General features: G+C 39.4%; 1 protein-coding gene and 1 long non-coding RNA gene across 12 annotated transcripts in view; one reads left to right on the top strand and one right to left on the bottom strand.

Annotated features, from left to right (window-relative positions):
* Positions 1 to 19,593, bottom strand: part of LOC136420653 (uncharacterized) — a 541,092-nt gene that overhangs the window by 140,179 nt on the left and 381,320 nt on the right. The window lies entirely within an intron of this gene.
* LOC136420573 (potassium voltage-gated channel subfamily H member 8-like) overlaps positions 1 to 19,593 on the top strand; it is a 108,811-nt gene that overhangs the window by 66,932 nt on the left and 22,286 nt on the right. For 7 of the 9 annotated variants that reach the window (XM_066407577.1, XM_066407574.1, XM_066407569.1 and 4 more), the window contains exons 2-4: positions 9,579 to 9,812; positions 18,039 to 18,176; positions 19,376 to 19,408. In XM_066407577.1, coding sequence (XP_066263674.1) covers positions 9,579 to 9,812; positions 18,039 to 18,176; positions 19,376 to 19,408 — 405 coding nt within the window. The remainder of the gene's footprint in view (positions 1 to 9,578; positions 9,813 to 18,038; positions 18,177 to 19,375; positions 19,409 to 19,593) is intronic. The other 2 variants (XM_066407571.1, XM_066407575.1) reach the window with 1 other exon arrangement.

The following is a 19,593-nucleotide window of genomic DNA, read 5'->3' as shown; positions in this document are numbered from 1 at the left end:
TTGGCTGCTGAGAGAATGAAACAAACATAAAAAAATTGACATATCATACAAATCCGCATGGCCTTCGTGTGACACACAAACACATATCGTTCCGTGTGAAATATCGATGGCATGGAAAGGTCCCCAGATAATTGCCAGATAAAAAAGACGCTGATAAAATCGTATCAGCTTCCTGTGTGGGAACACCTGTGGGAACCCAGACTCCACACAATACCAGTAATTCGTATGGACCGTCCGTAATGCCGTGATAATAACGTTTGGGCCTGATCCAATCTACAGTTGACAGACCTCACAAAGGGTGAATAATGCCCCACTTTCTTCGCGGGTCGTTAAACGATCGCCATCGATACGCCTTGTCACAACGAGTTGGACTGTCTCTCTCGTGATTAGTTAGGGATTGGTAGAAAGTTCGGCTCTAATAACCTTTGTTTTATGCAGTTTTGTCTTCCGTATTGTTGCTGTGCAAGTCATTGGTGCATTAGTCTTGTTCGTTTGTTTCATGTTGATGTTTTGTTTAACGTTGCATCAAGGTGTCGACTTCAGATCAGACGAGTTCATGCCCAAAAACAAAAGGCCAACAGTCTAATATTCTATACTAGTGTTTATTAAATAAGTCATTCTCACACAATATGGTGCATAGGGTGGTGCCCAAACACTACAGCAGGGGACTAGTCTATTCAATTCTAATCGTCCCGAGGCAGCGGTCTTATTTGTAGTGGTCTTATTTGTTATGCTTGAGAACTTAGGTGTATTGTAGAAACTTTGTAATCGTGCATATGCACCTCTTCTAATGTAATTCCCGTGCAATGCCTTCCTTCAAACTTACTAGGCAACATCTGCCAACATCTCCCAGTTACCAACTATTTGCAACCAGAAGCCAACTGTGAGGCTGCTACCAGGTGAGCTCCGGGGCATCCCTTGTAACCAGGACATCCCTATTCGCTTATTGGCCTATACGATCTTACTGAGCCAGCATCTGTCTGTCACAATCCTTTAGGCTACAAAATAACGTTGGAATCAGGGAAAACAGCAACATGACATGAGAACACAATTGCCCGCCGAGTATTCGCTAAAGCTCAAGTGCATTCGTCTTTGTCATGTAGGCTTTCACTGGAAATGAAAGGGGCTGTCTCCTGGGCAACACAGGGTCGATATCCCCCTATAGCCAATAAATTAGCGATCTGCTGGCATAGATTAACGGTGGTCACCATAGATGGTTCATCTTACCCCGCGGGTTAAACGTGTTGGTTGTTGGAACCATGAGTGACGGAGGGGTGTAGGCGGGGATCAATGGCATTCAGACGGATCAAAGGGTCGTAATGTTGGCGGTAAGTCTGATACCGATGTCAGGGGAGAGCGACCAGTTATGGCCCGATGTTTCAACAATGCAAAAATCTATTTTTCGAACTTAACCAATGAACATCAGTCTCCTAGGCAGATAGGTTGTCACGTGTTGAAGTTACCACCCTTTCCTACCGGAATGGTACGGTAGAGCCCACTAGGGGCAGACAGATGTCTAAGAGAAAAACAAGATACCAGTACGTCTGGAGAAGCGGAGAGAAAGGAAGTTAGCACGAAGAGTAAAGCTGTGAGGTTCTGAAAAAGAAATTGGAAATAAAAGGAATGGATCCAACCTTAATATCATCAACGATCTTATAACATAGGTAGTTAAAAAGCGTCGTTAAGGATATAATGGTTTTGCAAACGGTGAAAATAACTAATTGTATGTCGAGTTTTCTACAATTTACGTGGTATTTTCAAATTGCAATTGCTCTAAAATTATTTGAGGCCTTTAACAGTTAATTAAAGATCTGGTGTACGTTGTTTTAAATTATTCTAAAAGTTTGGTTGCGTTTGTCAGTGTGCTTTATAATCTGCGTAAGGCAAGAAATGTATAGTTTTGGAGAAGACGTAGCTACGTGAAGGTCATGTCAACAATGGGCCAGTGAACTATCGATTTTAAACCTCGACGCCACTGGTAGCGTAGACATGAAAGAACAGATATAATCCGTCGAAAACATCAAGGTAAATAGAAGAAGACAATTGTGGATACGTGCATTCTATTTCCATCTCACCAGGCTTACGTTAGTTGTTTTATCTATAGAGAAAAACTCGGAATGCTTGGAGAAATTCGTTTTGAGAAGACACTAACATTATCTGATACTGTTGATATTACATCATACTTGTAGATATTAAGTCATGTGGTCAATTTATTAAAAAAAGGTTTCCTGATACCAGACTGTAAGCCCGGAATCATATTGGCGTTTGTTATGTGTAGATTCTAATGCCTTCTCTATGTGCATTGAAAGTTGATAATGAAAAGCTACATGAACCGCAATACAAAACTGTTCAAACCGATGGTGGTAGAACGTGCTAATTTAGCACACACGACGAACACGTGAGTGCAGGGCTTGCATGTTATGGACGAGGTCGCTGGGGCTTTGATACGCAGGTTACATCAAAGTCCGTTCTATCACTAAGAGCTCGGAGCAAAAGCCGAAATTAAAGATGCTATCGTCTCCCAGTTGCTTAGGCATGTAAAACTCAGATACCTCGTTAAGTCACATGCGCAGCAATCCACTTTAGATCAACCTTTACAGGCAAAGGGTTAGAACCTTAAGGCTACACACGTACGTGTAGCAATATGATTTTGATCTTCTTTTGAAAATATCCTTAAAGGACCATAGGCGTATATCCTCTATAATGATCTAATAGTTCCAACCTCATAAAAGTGTTTATCTACCAAATTACACACACACATTGGATATAATGTTAGGTGCATGATATTGCCTGAAAGGGAGGATTTTGTTCATCCTTGAAGTTTAAAAATAGGCACACTTCAGGCGTTATACTATCTCTGGGTTCAACTGCAATTTTATTGCAACTATATTGGAGTCTGATACGGCGTTCATGACTAGAATGTAATTATCTTTGTAGAGACAGACATATACAACATATGTCATTCACTACAAGTAGACAGTTCCATCCTGTATTGCATTCTATTCTACACATTAAATCAGTTCCCTTGAATTATCGTATACTTGCTGTACAATGAAGTTGTTATAGTAATTATAAGGGCCAATATTTCAGAAAAAGCAAAATGTCCCTTCCAACAATGATAACTGTTAAGTGCTACAACATTTTTTAAGGATTATAAGAATACGTTTAGAGGGCTTACTTCAAATAATGATAATATTGCATACGATTGATGAATACAATGTAAACATGTGGCCATTTGAATAGCTACATTTCTCAAGATAAACATGTTGGGTTTGACTTCTTTTCTGGGAGCTGTGGAAGATGAAAAACTATAATTACTGCGTGAGCTTGGTGTTTAAGATAATATCTGATAATAAATTACTAGTCACGACTTTCATTGAACTGCCAGACTGACAGCCATTAAGGACACAACCTCACCTTAAATGACTTTACTTCAGGAAGCTGTTTGTCTGTCCATTGAGTCTATGCGTGTCACGAAAGCGTCTGAGGCGAGCCGTAACGAACACGTGATAGCAGTCCCAAAGGCATAGCATTCACAATAATCTAGACGGATACGTTCAGTCTCCAAGGCTTTAGCTTTGAACAAAATCGCGGAACTAAATAAGAATCTAGAATTCAAGCGCAAAGACTATCTTAGCAAAAAGATCACCAACGTACTTCGAATATCTTAACCTGGGCAAGGAGTAAGGTAAAGTTTCAATGACTGGTTGTCATTTGATATTGTAGCTGAACTGTTGACATTGATCTATTACTGTACCCCCCACTATATTGCCCTGTCTTCGCTAGGGACGATTTATGAAGAGGGTGTCTTCTGGTGACTGTAAAGGGCGATTTGGAATAGAGTTCCGGCCGTTTTTACGTGACGTCACTGTTTGGCCGCCATATTGGTGTCCCCATTAGTTTATGTGTGTCGGACATTTGACCCATTCAGATAACCGTTATCAAATGACTACCACTCAATTAGATATAATCTGAAGAATAATTAAGAATTAGCCGATAAAATACAAACCTGCTGTGTACGCTTGATATACGACATTATGAAAATATGCAAATAGGGACAACAACATGGTGGTCAGCACCTGCCTGCTTCATTGATACGAAAAAGTGAGTGAAAAATGTAGATTAAAGACTAATTACAAACTCAAAATCCACCTAATACAAACATTGTTTAACGTCCTGACTGTTATCAAATGGACATCGCTCAATTCACTCTTACCATGTATCAATTTTGAAATTACTCCTCAATACACAAATGGTCTCTAGTGTGTGTTCTTGAATAGATTTATCCCTTGAAAGTATGTAATAAAACAAAGATGACATGAAATGGAATTACTTTTTATCGACATTTCCTCGCCACTGGCTGAAATATTACCTGAATATAAATATGCTGAAAATATTCTCTGGTGTATTCTGTAACAACGGAAGGTTATAAAGCGTTTATAACGGCAAGTTAACTCCTACCTTTAAAGTTCATGAGTTAGAATATGAAAAAAAGCTTGACCTTAGAACAAGTCTGTTTAAAAGCCTACAGCTTTGAATATGAGAATAGAATAAGGTAGATTTCATAAATCTACAGGAAGGCTGCGATATTGTAGTAAAGAACATGTCAGATCCTTAATCCACCCCATATATCTAACCCTTCATCCCACAAAGTACGGCTATGTCATAAACCCATAAAATTGATTTTCTTTCTCTTACATTTTTCATAGCCATGTTATTCCAATTACCCTAATGCAGGGATCGGCAGGATAGTAGGGCTTTATTAATTTCATATGAAAGAGATTTTTCTACGTTCGATATTGCGGTCTCAGTATTGGCAGAGCTTGCTTTTGGGCCTGGGAAGACAACACGCGTGCTCACGGTTACCCGACCGACCATAAAAAAAGACTGTAGCCCCTAACCCTTTTTTTGGAATTGACTGCTGGCGAAGGACATTAACTTTTCAATCTGACATCCGAGTGATGAAAACGTTGCAGAATCGTTGTTCTCCTCATATTTGTGAAAATAGAAAAAGTGATATAAACAGACTGACGTAATCTAGGTCCTCTTTTTTGTTGACACAATGTATAATTGTTGGATCTCTTCTGCTGAAATATAAAGAAAAAATCTCTACCGACCGACCCTTATTCTGTCAGGACCGTAATTGGAAACACAACATTGATTTTCCTATGCTTTAAGAATTTGGGGTAACTTTACTAAAGTCTTTAGAGTTTTCTCCACGTCTTACCGGGGAATCACTCAGAGACACACAGCGTATAGAATGTCTCTGTTCCGAGTGCGCAGGTGCAACTGTGAGGCATTGTGGTCTGGGTCAAAGTTGACAAATATTTTTGCTTAAGATATGCACCAGCTGATTATAGTGATTATCACATCATTTATAATAATTGTATTGATAATCAGTCAGTGCTTTAGAGTGTTTTGTTTTAATAGTTCTGCAATAACCCGAAGAGGTTTTAGGGTCTGTACTCTGTATGTTTTATTAACCTCCGTCGTAAATGACCTCCACCGCATTCTTGATTGTCAACTTGCTTGATGTAAGAGATGAAAGCCTTTTAAGAGAACTAGTTACGAGTTGGGACACATTAACCCAATCTGCATGGTGTATGGCATTTACGTATACAACAATTGAAACTGTAAAGATTTTGTAAAACGTACTTCATGTGAATGGATGCAGACATACATACATGTATCTTTCAACGGTTTGAAAGGTTTGCTGTAAAGTGTAAAGCCATATATGTAGCCTTGCGACAACTTGCTTAACACATATTTATATTGACAAAAAGGTCTCTTAAATCGTTGAGCGAACAAAATTGGATTTGTTCGACTGATGACTTTATAATTTGATCATGATCCATGATGTAAAGTATGATTTGAAAAAAACAAAAAACTTTAAAAAATATAACGTTAGTTCTTAATCAATGAAATTCGTTTGAATTTCCAACGAGATTTAGGTCAACTCAGTGTAAAGGAGGTATTAAGAAACAAAGAAGCAGTCCGATGTGTTGCAATTATTGGCCACGGTATGGTTAGTTCGTTCGTTCAGACCCGAGTGGAACTTAGGTTTCCTTTCTGCTTCCTTAGCAGGGTATGTTTTACATGGAGGGGCTGCTAGCCCTTCCCCTTTAACTTGCTCGAGGATTGAACCGGTGTCTCGCCGTTACCAACTCATTGGACCCGGGAGCTCCACTGTGAGGCTGCCACCAGTTGAGCTACAGCACCCCCCTAAACAATAGTAATGACACGTGACCATAGGCACTTGGTCTAGTACATGCGAATTCGGCACACGCAGCTAGCGATGAGCAGGAAAGAACGTCATTACGTAGTATAAGTCGAACAATCTATTGCCCCTCATTGCATGCCTTGCAACTTTATGCCCAAATTTCGTGATATGGTCGCTAAAGGGTAGGTGATTATATACAAACACAACATCAGAGCACGTCAAAAATGGATTTTTCACCATTTCAATGCAAACCTCACATCTCACTGGATCGGAACTGTCATGGGAGTCGAGTTGAATAGTATGTCACGAGCTTACCCTGCAGTTTTGGGAGGTCATGGCTGTAAGAACTCGCCCACCAAGTTCGTCAGTTACTTTTGAAGCAATAAGTTCAACAGTAACTGTGCCAACTAGCTTTCTCAGCAAATTTAGGCTTCATAGGGTCCTCAACCCGTGCGAGGATACAATAAGGTTTTCTATCTATATGTGATCAAGGTGCTCAGCGTGATACTGCGATACTCAAAGTCAATTTTCTAGTACTTTCTATACTTCGTAAGTTAGGTAACCATATTGCAGTGCATAACGATATTTAGGGAGTAGAAGTGCGAACATGTGAAAAATCTATTTTCTTTACCAATACAGTGTGTATTCATTGTTACCACAAAAAATTTCAAACGAAACGGAATGCGCTGTCGCCAAACGTTGGAAATATGAAATAATGACGCAAACGTGCTAAAATGTCAATAGTTTGAGTATGTAGCATGGAAATCTATCTACTTGGAAGATAACACAGCAGTTACATGGTTATATTTTGTAATCAACAATATGTTCCGTTTCTCCAAAATCTTACACCGAGTACCTTTAAGAAGATTGAATAGTTGTTTATGTACTTAGATTCGGATCAGTAATTACGAAGGCGACATGTTATTAACAATAAGCGATCGATGAGGGTATATTTTTCTGCGTCTCCAGCGAATATGATGATTTTGATCAGATATGGAAGTCACTCAGTGTCGTCAATGAGCAATCTACGCAATTTATGAAGTCTTTGCCCTCGGCTACAATAAGCCGTAGATAAGTAGCTGTCACAAATGCTCGCTGATGATTTCCAACGGTATCGCCTGACTCCAGCTTTTCTCGCTTAGGTCACGGTGACTTGATTATTTGGATGACATCCGCGCGCGCATCAATTTCCGTTGGTTAAAAAAAACAATTGCGACCATACTGTAAATCATAGTAAGAAGCTGCAAAACTAAGGAATATGTATGCGCAGATTGACAAACAAAGTGTTGCAAAATTGATACCAATGAGTGACGTGTTTCAAAGTCAAAGAAGATTTGAAAGGACAAAAATGAAGAGTTTATCTTTTGGTATACCACGGTATGTATGTTCAGTGTTCGACCTTCATGTTTTTGGCTACCCATAGAATGGCATTATGTATGGCCTTAGTCCGAAATGATCATGAGCTGCTTTGCGATATTGGAATACGGTGCTTCAAAGTTACCTAAATGAGTGCCGCAACGTGCGCTTTACGGACACTATTTTACCACGACTACTTATTACATAAAGTGGCGTTAAGGGTGACAAAACAAAACCTTTAAGCATGCTTTAAGAGCAGTTTTCGTGCGGTGGATTCCGGCATGATTTTCCAAAAAGAGACAGCGCTCCTAAACTTACTCCAGTCAAAAGTCTGCCAGACTTCTGTTCGGCCAGACTTGGCCATTCAAATAACGGATCACAGAAAGAGCGACGTTAAAAACGATTCTCAATTTCTGCGCCAGCCCACCTGACGTCATCCCGGTCCCCTGTGAGCTGTCATCAGGGTTGTGAACCATCAGGAGAGGCGTCTTCGTTAAGAACAGACGCTGCGATATCGATTATGTGTCTTTGGTAAGACAAACCTGCTAAACTGTCCTGACGAGGGTCTCTCGGCGCTCCTGCACAGCTTTAATACTAATGACGGCTTCTGCAAAATCCCCTTTGAAAGTTTCCCAACGGAAGTCTGTAAAATATCGCCACAAAGTAGTCCTCTGATGTTTCCGCCTTTACGTTTTAGAGAGGTGGTAGCTTTTAATTGCTGCAGGCTTTCAATAACACTGAATCGACCGTAGTGTATATCATTGTCAATTTATGATATTCAATCGTTTTATTATTTTGAAATGAAGATCAATTCTATACAATGATTGTCAAGACGACAAGGCGTGTCATTATATATCAAGGCACAATATTAAGTAATTGGCATAATTGCAAAGTACACTTAGGCACTTTGTAATTTTACCAAATACTTTTATAAGTATACTGAGCAATTCTACCGAACACATTGCAATTTTATTTAGTCATTTAGCAACGTTATTTGATACAGTGCAGTTCATTTTCTATTACTTTACAGATTTTGCCGAATGCGTGCAATTTTGTATGGTTAACGGTACTAGTAATGCTCTTTATTATACCCATAAACTTGCCAAGCATACGAGTAAAATGGCACCATATTCGGTTGATAGCACTGTATTCAGTAAAATTGCTAAGAGCACATGCTAACCCTGTCGGAGTAGTCCCTAAGAAACTGTAAATACGAATTAGAGACTACAAACTTCAACTGCTGCGCTAACAAATCGATAAAACCAATTGCTTCGCTAGTCTTGACCAATGGAGTGAGACGCCGAGGCACACGCACAATATGTTCTCAAATTACTCATTGGGAAAATGCTGACCGCCGATTTTCCGAAACATTTCACGATCGAATATCGGGCTAGTTTTACTGTGGTGTGAGTTAATGGCGCAGGTTATTTACTGGCTTGAGCACAGCCTCTCTGAAGTCTCCTAACTTATGTTTTAAGTAAGGGCCAGTCTAAGAACACAAGAGACGTGCTGTTTTTGCTGTCTTCAGAATGAAATCAAGATAAATTTGAGCGTAGATTTCTGCTTGATTGTGGGGGGGGGGGGGAACTCACTCTGACAATGCGAATGCACGAGAGTATGACCAGCCTTTAGACTGATCTAATCCAGCAGACTGTTGTGCATTTAGTTGTGAGATCAATGGCGTCGTAGATTTTTATTCCAAAAAAGAAGCATTCTCAAGAACCATTGCTCACATTTGACGGGTATTTGTTTTATCGAATTTAATAAAATGAAATCATAAACAATTTTTCAACATACAAATTTTCGATCATTTTCAGAGCACGCGGTATTTCGGGAGCCTGACACATACAGGGTGTTGGTAGTCTGTAGCATCCCCCGCCCAGGTTAAATAAAGTTTTTTGCTCCCTGATGTAGATACCTCTTTTAATGATTCCCATAATGTTTTATTCCAAGCACAGATGAAATTTCATGCTAATAGGTGTGTTTTGATTATTTTTTACAGACAGCAACTTCGTGCTGGGGAACGCCCAGGTGGCGAATGTGTACCCCATCGTCTACTGCTCCGATGGGTTCTGCGAGCTCACGGGGTTCGCGAGGGCAGAGGTCATGCAGAAGGGCTGCGCCTGCAAGTTCCTGTACGGCAACGAGACCAGCGAGATCCAGATAAGCCAGATCGAAAATGCCTTGGAAGAGAAAGACGAGTTCAAGACGGAAGTCATGTTTTACAAAAAGAATGGTATGTTTTGTTCGAAGAGTTTTTGTGTGTAGAAACATATCATGATGTCACACAATATGAAACCGTCTTGCCTCTACATTTCCCACAGACCTTGTGGGTTTGGCCGTTATGCTACCCATAATGCCCCATGGCCACGTCTCCCAGTATGCAATAGGATCCGTAAAGGTCTATTAAGAGAAATGTATTCTCCCTCAACAGTTTAGTACTGACGGAGGTTTACTTTCAGGAACCTCGATAGACAAAAATTGTCAAATACATATCTGAATACATTCCTCAGTTACGCTACGGGGAGGACGGATCGCAGACCGCTACGCCAGGGTAGTTGGTTGCGCCTGGCATGATAATAGCGTGTTCTGGCAGTTGTAAAAGTTACCACCTGGGACTGCTCATAGGAACCCTTTTGGAAGTTGACAAGACCTTTGAAAGATGCCATACCTCTCTACACTCATTATGTCTCTACAGGCAGTGCAGGTGCATATAAGTGGAGGCTCTCATTAGTGATTATGCCAAAAACAATAACGGAAAATTATATGTCAAAAGACATACATTTTCAAAGCTGAGTTGAAGTATAGTTTTGGCAGAGTTGAAAAGAAGCGTTAAAGTTAATTATGATATTGGTTTGCTCATATAATAAAAGTTTCGAATTCATCATTTTGTGGGGATTCCAAAAACAAGCTCAATCTACAAGTTGAAGCTTTTCATGAAATTATTTAAAACTGCACTGCCTTTACCGCTCTTGATTACATTCTGCTATGTCGTCAATTTACGAAGCCTCCCATGAAAAGTGCGCCGAAACAACTATGTGAGCAAAGTGTAATTTTAGAAATCCATTTTTTTGTTATTCAAGAGTTAGGTTTGGGACCGCATTGTATACACCGTATAAGCTACCTATCTAATGTATATGAGTAAATACTTAACGTTTGGGACCGCATCTGTTAGCAGCGACACCTAAGCTGCAGTGCCTAACAGAACCAGTCAGAATTGCCTTGATGAAGGTTACAGGCGCTAGGCGATCACCAAAACATCTGACAGCAAATTTTTATTTATTTATTTATCTATTTATAAGACTCATCCATTACAGAAAATGGAGGGGGAGACAAAACAGGTGATCACTCACCTCTGCAAGTTGTCTCCCCCAAACAGCAGTATTTTAGCAGTATATTTGTGACACTACTCAAGAGACAGCGATGTAGCTGCCATGTTTTCTTTGTTGAAGTTCTAAGAACCTTTCGGCCTCTGGTGTAACATTTGGCGAGAAATGCCCCGTACAGTGACAATGATGTATTAGAAGTGTTCAGACGCCTCAGTTCATATTGACTGCTGAAAAGTGTAAACATAACGTAACTTTAGCTAGTTAGTCAGCATAGTCACAAATTTCTACCCGCCGATGGGGGAGGGGGGCACATTATTTGCCTCAATGAAGGTCATGGGAATTTCCAAGCAGATGTTCGAAGGTAAAATTTTAACGTTTTCATAGGCTAGAAAGACGGGCATTTCTGACAAAAACGTCAGAAAACAATTATTGCTTTCTAACAGCTACTTAGATGAGGGCTGTCCTGCTTTAGGGTGCGTTTGATTGTTTGTTTCATTTTCCCATAACGAATATTAGAGTGTAATTTTGCGCCATATCGTAAACGGATGACTGACACATGTAGTCCGATGACGATTTAGACTTTCGGCCCTCAGCAAATGAAAGGTTACAAACGTTAATCGAATTGCATCCCCACGTCGCTACCTGTAATGTAATTAAGCCTGGATTAATGTGAGATTGTGCCAGACCGTACCCCATGACCTTCCAGGTCCATCATGTTTGACAGAACTAGGTCAATATGATTCAAGGGCGGAACTAACGACCAACTACTAACTTGATTCAGCTAGAAATGCCGTTGGTGGCAGGGACCCTATATAGTCCAGCGGCATAGCTGAAAAATTGTGCAAATTTGTCTAAAAGCACCAAATTTGGTACACATGTAGTTGAATGTATTCTTAACAAATATAGATATGGAGGCATCTCAATTTTTGCCCAGAAATAATTTTACGGCCTTTTTGGCTATTTTCCTACCAAAAATGTATATTTTGGCTCCTGTGTCCAGGTATTTAAACCAAATGACCTGAAATTTGGTATGGAGATGCTTATGATTCATGTCGACAGGACTCTATTTACATTTTTGGCATGCATTACTTAAAATGTGCTTTTTTGCCATTTTCGGACCAAATATGTACATTTTGGTCTCCTGTGCCATGGTAATTAAAGCAAATAACCTGGAATTTGGTGTGAGGGTGCCTATGATATATTTACACATGGCCTTTGTAATATATTTTGCATACATCACTTTAAAAGCGTTAATTTTTCGATTTTTTTGCCATTTATAGACCAAAAAAGTACATTTTTGGCTCCTGTGTCCTTGTATTCAAACCAAATGACCTGGAATTTGATACGGATGTATGTTTCGCAATGGGGATGGGAAAGGATAAGTTGGAAGAGTCCATGTAGTATGGGGGTATTTTAGGAAGAGTCCATTGTTGCTCGTGGGGACCAAAAGACATTTTTAAAATTCAATTTTAAAGTGGGTTGTTTGTATTGTCCAGTTGTGGGTAGAAGTAATACAAGGAAGAAGACATACAACTCACACAGAACTTTATCTTTTATGTGATATTCATTTGGAAAGAAACCACTTTTAAGTTTATCGATACATAATTGGCTTTGTTAACACTTTTGGCATAGTACTAGAATTATTTTTCTAATTTTTTGGCTATTTTCAGAACAAAGACGCACATCTCCAATTCCTATGTATTAGACCAAAATGATGTGAAATTTGTCATGTGTCTGCCTTAGTAATGTACACTGGCCCTCATACAAATGTTTGGCATACAGCCTTTCTAAACGATTTTTGAAATAAAAAAATTCTCAACCAAAAATGTTTACTCTTGAAGCATCCATTCAAACAAAGGGGGGTCATATTTTTGTATCTCACCCATATTATGGTTGAAGACCATTCTTGCCCGTGGGGATTTTTTTTAATTCTAAGAGGGACTGATTGGTTTTAAACTCAATTTTGGACTGATGTGATCCATTTTTTGAGTGGAAGTATTTTAGAATGGTGCCTTATGTATAGGTTGCCTTTGGAAGTGTCTGTTATTTGCATATAGGGTCAAATTGAGAAATCTCAATTTCTTACTGGGATGACTTTGCAATAGTTCACTTTTGGGCAGAAGTTTTTTCTTAATATTTCGATTTGCCCAAGTGTTATTTTGGGACCGTCCATTTATTGCATGGGTAGGAGTATGGGCGAAAGATGCTGTATTTGCTCAGGAGCAAATGACGGCCTTTCTAGTTGCTAAAAACATTTTGTTCAGCAAGATGGATCACAAATGACATCAAATACCCCTTTAGAAAGTCAAAGAATTGTAAAGCATCATCAAAACGAAAATGTCATATCTTATATGTGGCTAATCTTAATGTCATGGTTGTCTCACTTAAACGGTCTTCTGAAGCGACAGCCACTTTTAAGAGGGAGGGAAACCAACCGTGGCTATGGTTTCTTCCACCGATACTAACGTTGTGGTGCACTTGTCGTAAAACCTAAGTGTCCATAATTTGGCTCATATCAATTTTTAAGGATCTAAATGGCTAATCCTTCAACTTTTCTATTACTGTAAATGTTATATATTGAGGGGAAGTGAATATCCTTTTCCTCAGGTTGTTCACTCCCACTTCTTATAGACCTTTTCCTTACATTGACCATTGTGGTCATTACGCATGGAATACAACTGTGATTTTGTTACAATATTACATTTCCTCTTCCGGGTCTTCCACCATCTTGACACCAAAAATGTTTCCTTGGAAATCCCTTCCCGATTTGTTCTCACAGAAAATGTACAACAGCTTTTTGATTTCACCACTGTATTCGTTAATGACACGTTCTCACTTCGTCTGGACTGTGGCCGATTCATATTGGTGAGGAAGCAGTAACTGTTGTGAAGTGCCTAATTTCTGCAGCCAATGTTTTGCTTCAAAATTGTATACATGTATGTGTTGCAGAACAGCCAGTGGTCTCTTAAACTTAAGTTGCAAGAATCTTTCCATGAATAGACCTGGTTTGCTGGACTTCAACAGCCCGTGCAAGGCTAAGGAGATAAAGCATGCATTAATATTCTTATTATTCTTAAGTGACAAGACAGCATTAGGCCAGTGGTCCCCTTCATCTTCGTTCTTGGCTTTTGACCTTGTTAGTGTTGGACCTGCCAAACTTCAATTATGGTGAATGCAATTGCAAGTTTTGTCATTGAGTCAAAACCACATCACATAAGAGACAAAAAGGATGCAATATGTAGATGTCATTTAAATGTTCCCTCATCAGAATGGCACATTTTGGCGAAAATCACTGACACATGTGTTGCAATATTCTGCTTCTAATGTAATGCGGATTTAAAAGTTGCAAAGATCCCTGGGAACCCCACCAGGAAACCAGATAGCAAAGCACTTAGGACAGATTTTACCAAATGTGGGCATGGTATGAATTTTTGACAAAAAGGTAATTGGCATTTTGATAACTTTTGACCTACAATATTCATAATTTTTGGCGTAGCGGGGGGGACTAAAATTTTAAAACAATTACACAGGGGCGCTTAAAACATCTTATTGCATCAGAAAATCCGGGCTATTGTAGTATTTTGCATCAAAACCTAGTGCCAATGCTGTTCAAGACTTTAAGTCAAATCAGGAGAAGCTGACACATCATGCTTCATGTTGGCCATGAAGCCAGGTCAGGCTACGACACAGTGATTGTGGCATCGGAAGGTACAGACGTCTTCCTACTCTGTTTGGCATTCAAGCACTCAATTCCACCATCAATTTTTTTCAAGTGTGGCCCGGCGCAGATGCAGACACGAATAGGGTACATTTCACGAATACGATATGTTAGTATCGCGAGTGCGGTCATTATATAAAGACCTTTGCAACAGTCTCCTTGGAATGCATACCTACCCCGGATGCGATACTGTGAGTGCGATTTCTGGACGAGGGAAGTTGGGAGCACTTCGGCTTGTTAAGGAAAACAGAGACTTCCGGGAAATGTTCAAACAAGTAGGAATGGAATGGGTCGGAGCTATCAGATGAGCTTTTAAGAAACTACAGGATTTCACTTTCCACATATGCTTTTCCCGACCAGTAGCAAGCGACGTCAATGAGCTCAGATACAGGCTGTTCAAATTATGTGGCAGCAGTCTGGGAGAGAAGCCTTAAGTGCAGCCCGTCTATCTTTTTTTATTCATGTTAGTATATATTTTCTTATCATTCTTTTGTTCGGGCTGTAGAACTTGAACTCAAAACAGGAAGAAAATGAACTTGGCCAAGTCTTGATTATGACGGGAAATGATGAGCATTCAAGAATGTTTGTTATACCATGTAGCAACTGTGCTGTGATAAGTTGTTACTTAAGCACCGTTTCCATGGCAACCGTCATAAAATCTGCCTAACTGTATTATTTAAATGCAACACAAGTTATAGTCATGTCAAAAACATTTAGCATAATGGTAAAAGTCTTCGATAAATGTTTAGTACTTGCAAGAAATTATGCTGAAAGATAGCAGATCCAAGATGGCCGCCAAAATGGCGCATGTCACCTGATTTCTTAGGTAAAATAACTTCTACTTATTTCTTACCAAGCTAAAATATTTTCTTAGGGCCCTATTATTAGTTATGGATTGTTTAGTTTAATTGGTCAAGCCTTGATGATGAATGGAATTCATAAGCATCCAAAAAAGGCTTATTTAGTAACTTTCCTGTGTTATTTTTCACCGTTTCCATGGCAACCATTATTGAAATCTGCCTAAGTTTATTTCAAAATGGCCTTAAATGTACTTAACTGGTCTTTGTTTAATCTCAACGTATAGAAATACCAATGAAAAAATGGTTGATTATTATCAAAACCACATGAAATAACTTGATATAGACAATTTTTGGTCGTTCTATGGTTTTGAGTGACGTCATCATATCACGTGATAATTCCTAAAAAGCTGGACATTTGACATTATTATCATGCATGATGATAAAGTGGAGGAATCAACCTTTTCAAAAAAGTAAGTCACCCTTTGTCCCTCTGTTTGGTACCAAATGGCTATTTTGAGGGACCTGGCCCATGGACTATCCCCTCCTCGCATATATCAATAACATAAGACGTGATTTCATTTTTTTTAAAGTTTTGTTTAATCTCAATATAAGTAAACATGTCAATATTACTTCCTGCATGCACACTAAGGCAAACAGAAAAACTCCCCAGAAAAAATTAGGCTTTCAAAAGCGATTTATTGGCAAAACTTAGATAAAGTACAGCAAAAGATTTCCTTAGCAACAGCCTTAGCAACGGCCTTTCAGGTAGAATATGCATCGTAATGTAATTCTATATACACTTATATCTCCTGACAGAATTGGTGGATTTCGGCCATTTAAAGAATAAAATGCTGTCAACATTGTGACAAATCAGACTTCAGTATCAACAAAGGCCCCATAGGTACCTAAAAACTTTGCCTGATAACGGAAAGTGAACTATCCATTTTTCATGTTAAAAAATGGAAAATAAATGAACTTTAAGGACTAATAATTTTCTATAGAAGCGTGTTGTCTTAAAAAAATTAACAGATTTACGATCCTTGTGGTTGACTTTTATGATAAACAAATTTTCATGAAGAAACATTAATGTTTAATCTTTTGCCCCTCCCCCTTATTAAGGGCACTAGAACGGTCAGTCTATTTTGGGTGTTCTAAACTTAAGATGCCGCCACGGCGCTCCTGGGCCGAAATGAAAATGCCTCCATATCCAGATTTGTGCAGGATATGTTCAACTACATGTGTGCCAAATTTGGTGCTTTTAGACAAAAGTGCACAATTCAGCTAATTTTGGGAACTATGCCGCTGGACTAATAATAATCTATACGTCACTTGATACCTTAATCTTTTTTGCACGTGGGGTACATTTGTATGTCATTGACGTAAATTTAATGTTATTACCTTCACTGCAAAAGTTACGTTTTCGGTGCCATTTGTGTGTGTGTGTGTGTGTGAATGTCTGTATGTAAATGTGTGTGTATTTGTGTGTGTCTATGAGTGTGTGTTTGTGTGGGTGTTTGGCAGCACAATCAGAGAAGCTGTGGATAAAACCAGATGGTATTTAGCATGTGAGGAGGTGTCACCACCGCAATGACGGAAAACTTCGATGAGAGAATAGACAATTCTTGGTACGAGGTTATGTTGTTCGTCCTTCAATCCGGACGACTCTGACAGTAGGATTAAGTGTCTGATTGAAAGTGCTATTACGTCCTGATTAGATTGGGAGGTACGGACACGCTTATCTGACTGTTAATTCCAACGGGCTGTGTAGCGTTCCGCTGCTGTCATGCAGGGTTACACAGGACAGCAAACACACGTAAAGGTCAAATGGACTGAAAATGGTTTCAGCGAAACGCCAGGTATTCTGAATAAGGTTGATATACTAAACTGTAAATTCCAACACAATGGAAAATATTGACCCCACGTCTTCGACTGAATAGCGCAAGTGCAGGACTAACATTGTTTTTATACATTTACGAACCCCTAATGAACAGAGTTTGATTGACATTTATCTAGAAGCACTGTGACATCTATTGATATCCTGTCAGCATAGAACTCAAATGGCCATTGCTCCCCAGAAGAGTTGATCATCGGGTTATCTCCCTAAACGGCCAACTTTATGTCGCTATAATGGCCTGTCATATCATAGTGTCATCAAGGGCAGGCTACGACAGCTGATGTGGTAGAATATCTAATCCGTTTGGCTTCAAACCAATACTGAATGATCCTAAATCTAAAAGTTGCAAACCAAAAGCAAGGTTTAAAACTAGAGCATGTGAAGACAATGATTCTACAAAGCCATACACCTATCACTAGTCGACATCCGTTTGGAGTATGTTGAAAACAACTTAGGTGAACATATGATATCTAAAAGACACGTACAACAGAGGCGCTGCCTTCCGAATTGTAGATGAAGTGCAGAGAAGATGACAACTTTTGAGAAGACAGGCAGTTCTCTGATTACAAGCGATAGTCTATTTCAGTCAGATGATATCGGGAAATATTTTTGTAACATGTAACAGGCACTGGATCAGAATATCAATAGATGTAAACTAGAGCTCAAATTTTCAATATCTGTCATATTACTGTCTCACGATATTTCTCTTTATGTGTTACAGGGACACCGTTTTGGTGTTTACTGGATATCGTTCCCATTAAAAATGAAAAAGGGGAGGTTGTTTTGTTCCTCGCCTCCCACAAGGACATCACGAGAACGAAGCTCTCCAGCATGGACTTGGACGAGGCGGAGGCGAACGGTAGGACCGGCAAAGGTGTTTAATACAATTTGTCACAAACATGCAAATTAGTTAATTTGCATATTAGGGACAAATTGTTAAAATCCTTTGTCAGCCTTCCTGGAAAGTTTGTGCTTTTCTTATACGTAGTTAATTGTTATAACAAACTTTTAAGTGTTAAATCAAGCATGTTTTACATATTTCTCAAATATATGTTCTGATATACATATGTTTATGTTATTTCGTATACAGAACCACCGCCTTATCACTCTATACTTCTTTTCGAGTCATAAATGTCATGAATGTACGTCTTGCTTTGATCATGACATGTCTACAAAATGCATGCTTTTGCTTTCTGTCTCTGTTTTCTACCTGGAATGTCGGCTGCATCTCTTTCATTGCTCGCTGGAATTCTTGCACAACATCAGTAGAAACTGTCCCTCCCCAAGCGTAGATATATGTGGAATAGCCCATTAGATCTATACATGTTGCGTTGCAAGTTATGTGGCTGTGTGTTCTGTACATTCGACAGTGCGCAGTTATTTTGGTATCTATCAATCCTGTTCCAACACACACTGAATCAGCATAAGACAAATCAAGAGAAATGGCTTCGTCCCTGAGGCGTCGCTCAAAAATCAACTGCCAAGACCCAAATAACTGCTACTGACGCTTACTGACGCACGTATAATATAGTATGCAGCAAAATGCAAAGAATAAAAAAACACTCTTGGCGTGAACCTTATGATTAACTAACAGTGATATATACGACCTGCGAAATGAAAAATTGAACACTTTCTGTGAAGAATTCAACATTTCTTATTTGCATTTGGCTGCTGTCGTCTAGTCTTGCGCACTAGTACCACTTTTGTAGCACTCCATTGCGCACTGTAGACAGCCCTTAGACGTGTAGCTCTTGCACTAGCGTTAAAAATTTGCCTTTTTGTATCCTTCCAAAATAAATCACAGCAATAGCACAACAAAGTTGTCATCAATTCATGACTTCAAAGCACCCTTATTTGTAAACAAACTTGCGACAGAAGCATAAAGGCGAGAGAACCACCTTAACCTAAACTTGAACCTATTCCATGCCTTCATCAGTTAGATTTGCAATTTTTAACGCTTCGCAAGGAGGCGTTGTTGCACGGGCTATCTGGGGTACGCATCACCTTTCTCTTGCAGTCGCATGTTTCACAGGTGTTCTGTTCTTCTCGCCCTTTCAGAGCAAAGACCCACCCCAAGGTTTAAGGGCGCGTGTAAGCTAAGTTGTTAGATTCTCCCTACCCCATAGTACACACCACACATACCTGTACGTAAACAGCTTGTTTACTGCATGCAATCTGCAAGCACGTCTCCTCTCAATGCTTTCTGACTGCTATCCTTTCTTTCTTTCTGGCTGTATTACTGTTCTGTCTTTCTCCATTGGTCTATATTACGTAGA

This window comes from Branchiostoma lanceolatum, chromosome 15 (assembly GCF_035083965.1).
Source record: "Branchiostoma lanceolatum isolate klBraLanc5 chromosome 15, klBraLanc5.hap2, whole genome shotgun sequence".
Taxonomy (NCBI): domain Eukaryota; kingdom Metazoa; phylum Chordata; class Leptocardii; order Amphioxiformes; family Branchiostomatidae; genus Branchiostoma; species Branchiostoma lanceolatum.
This window is presented reverse-complemented; position numbering and strand designations above follow the sequence as displayed.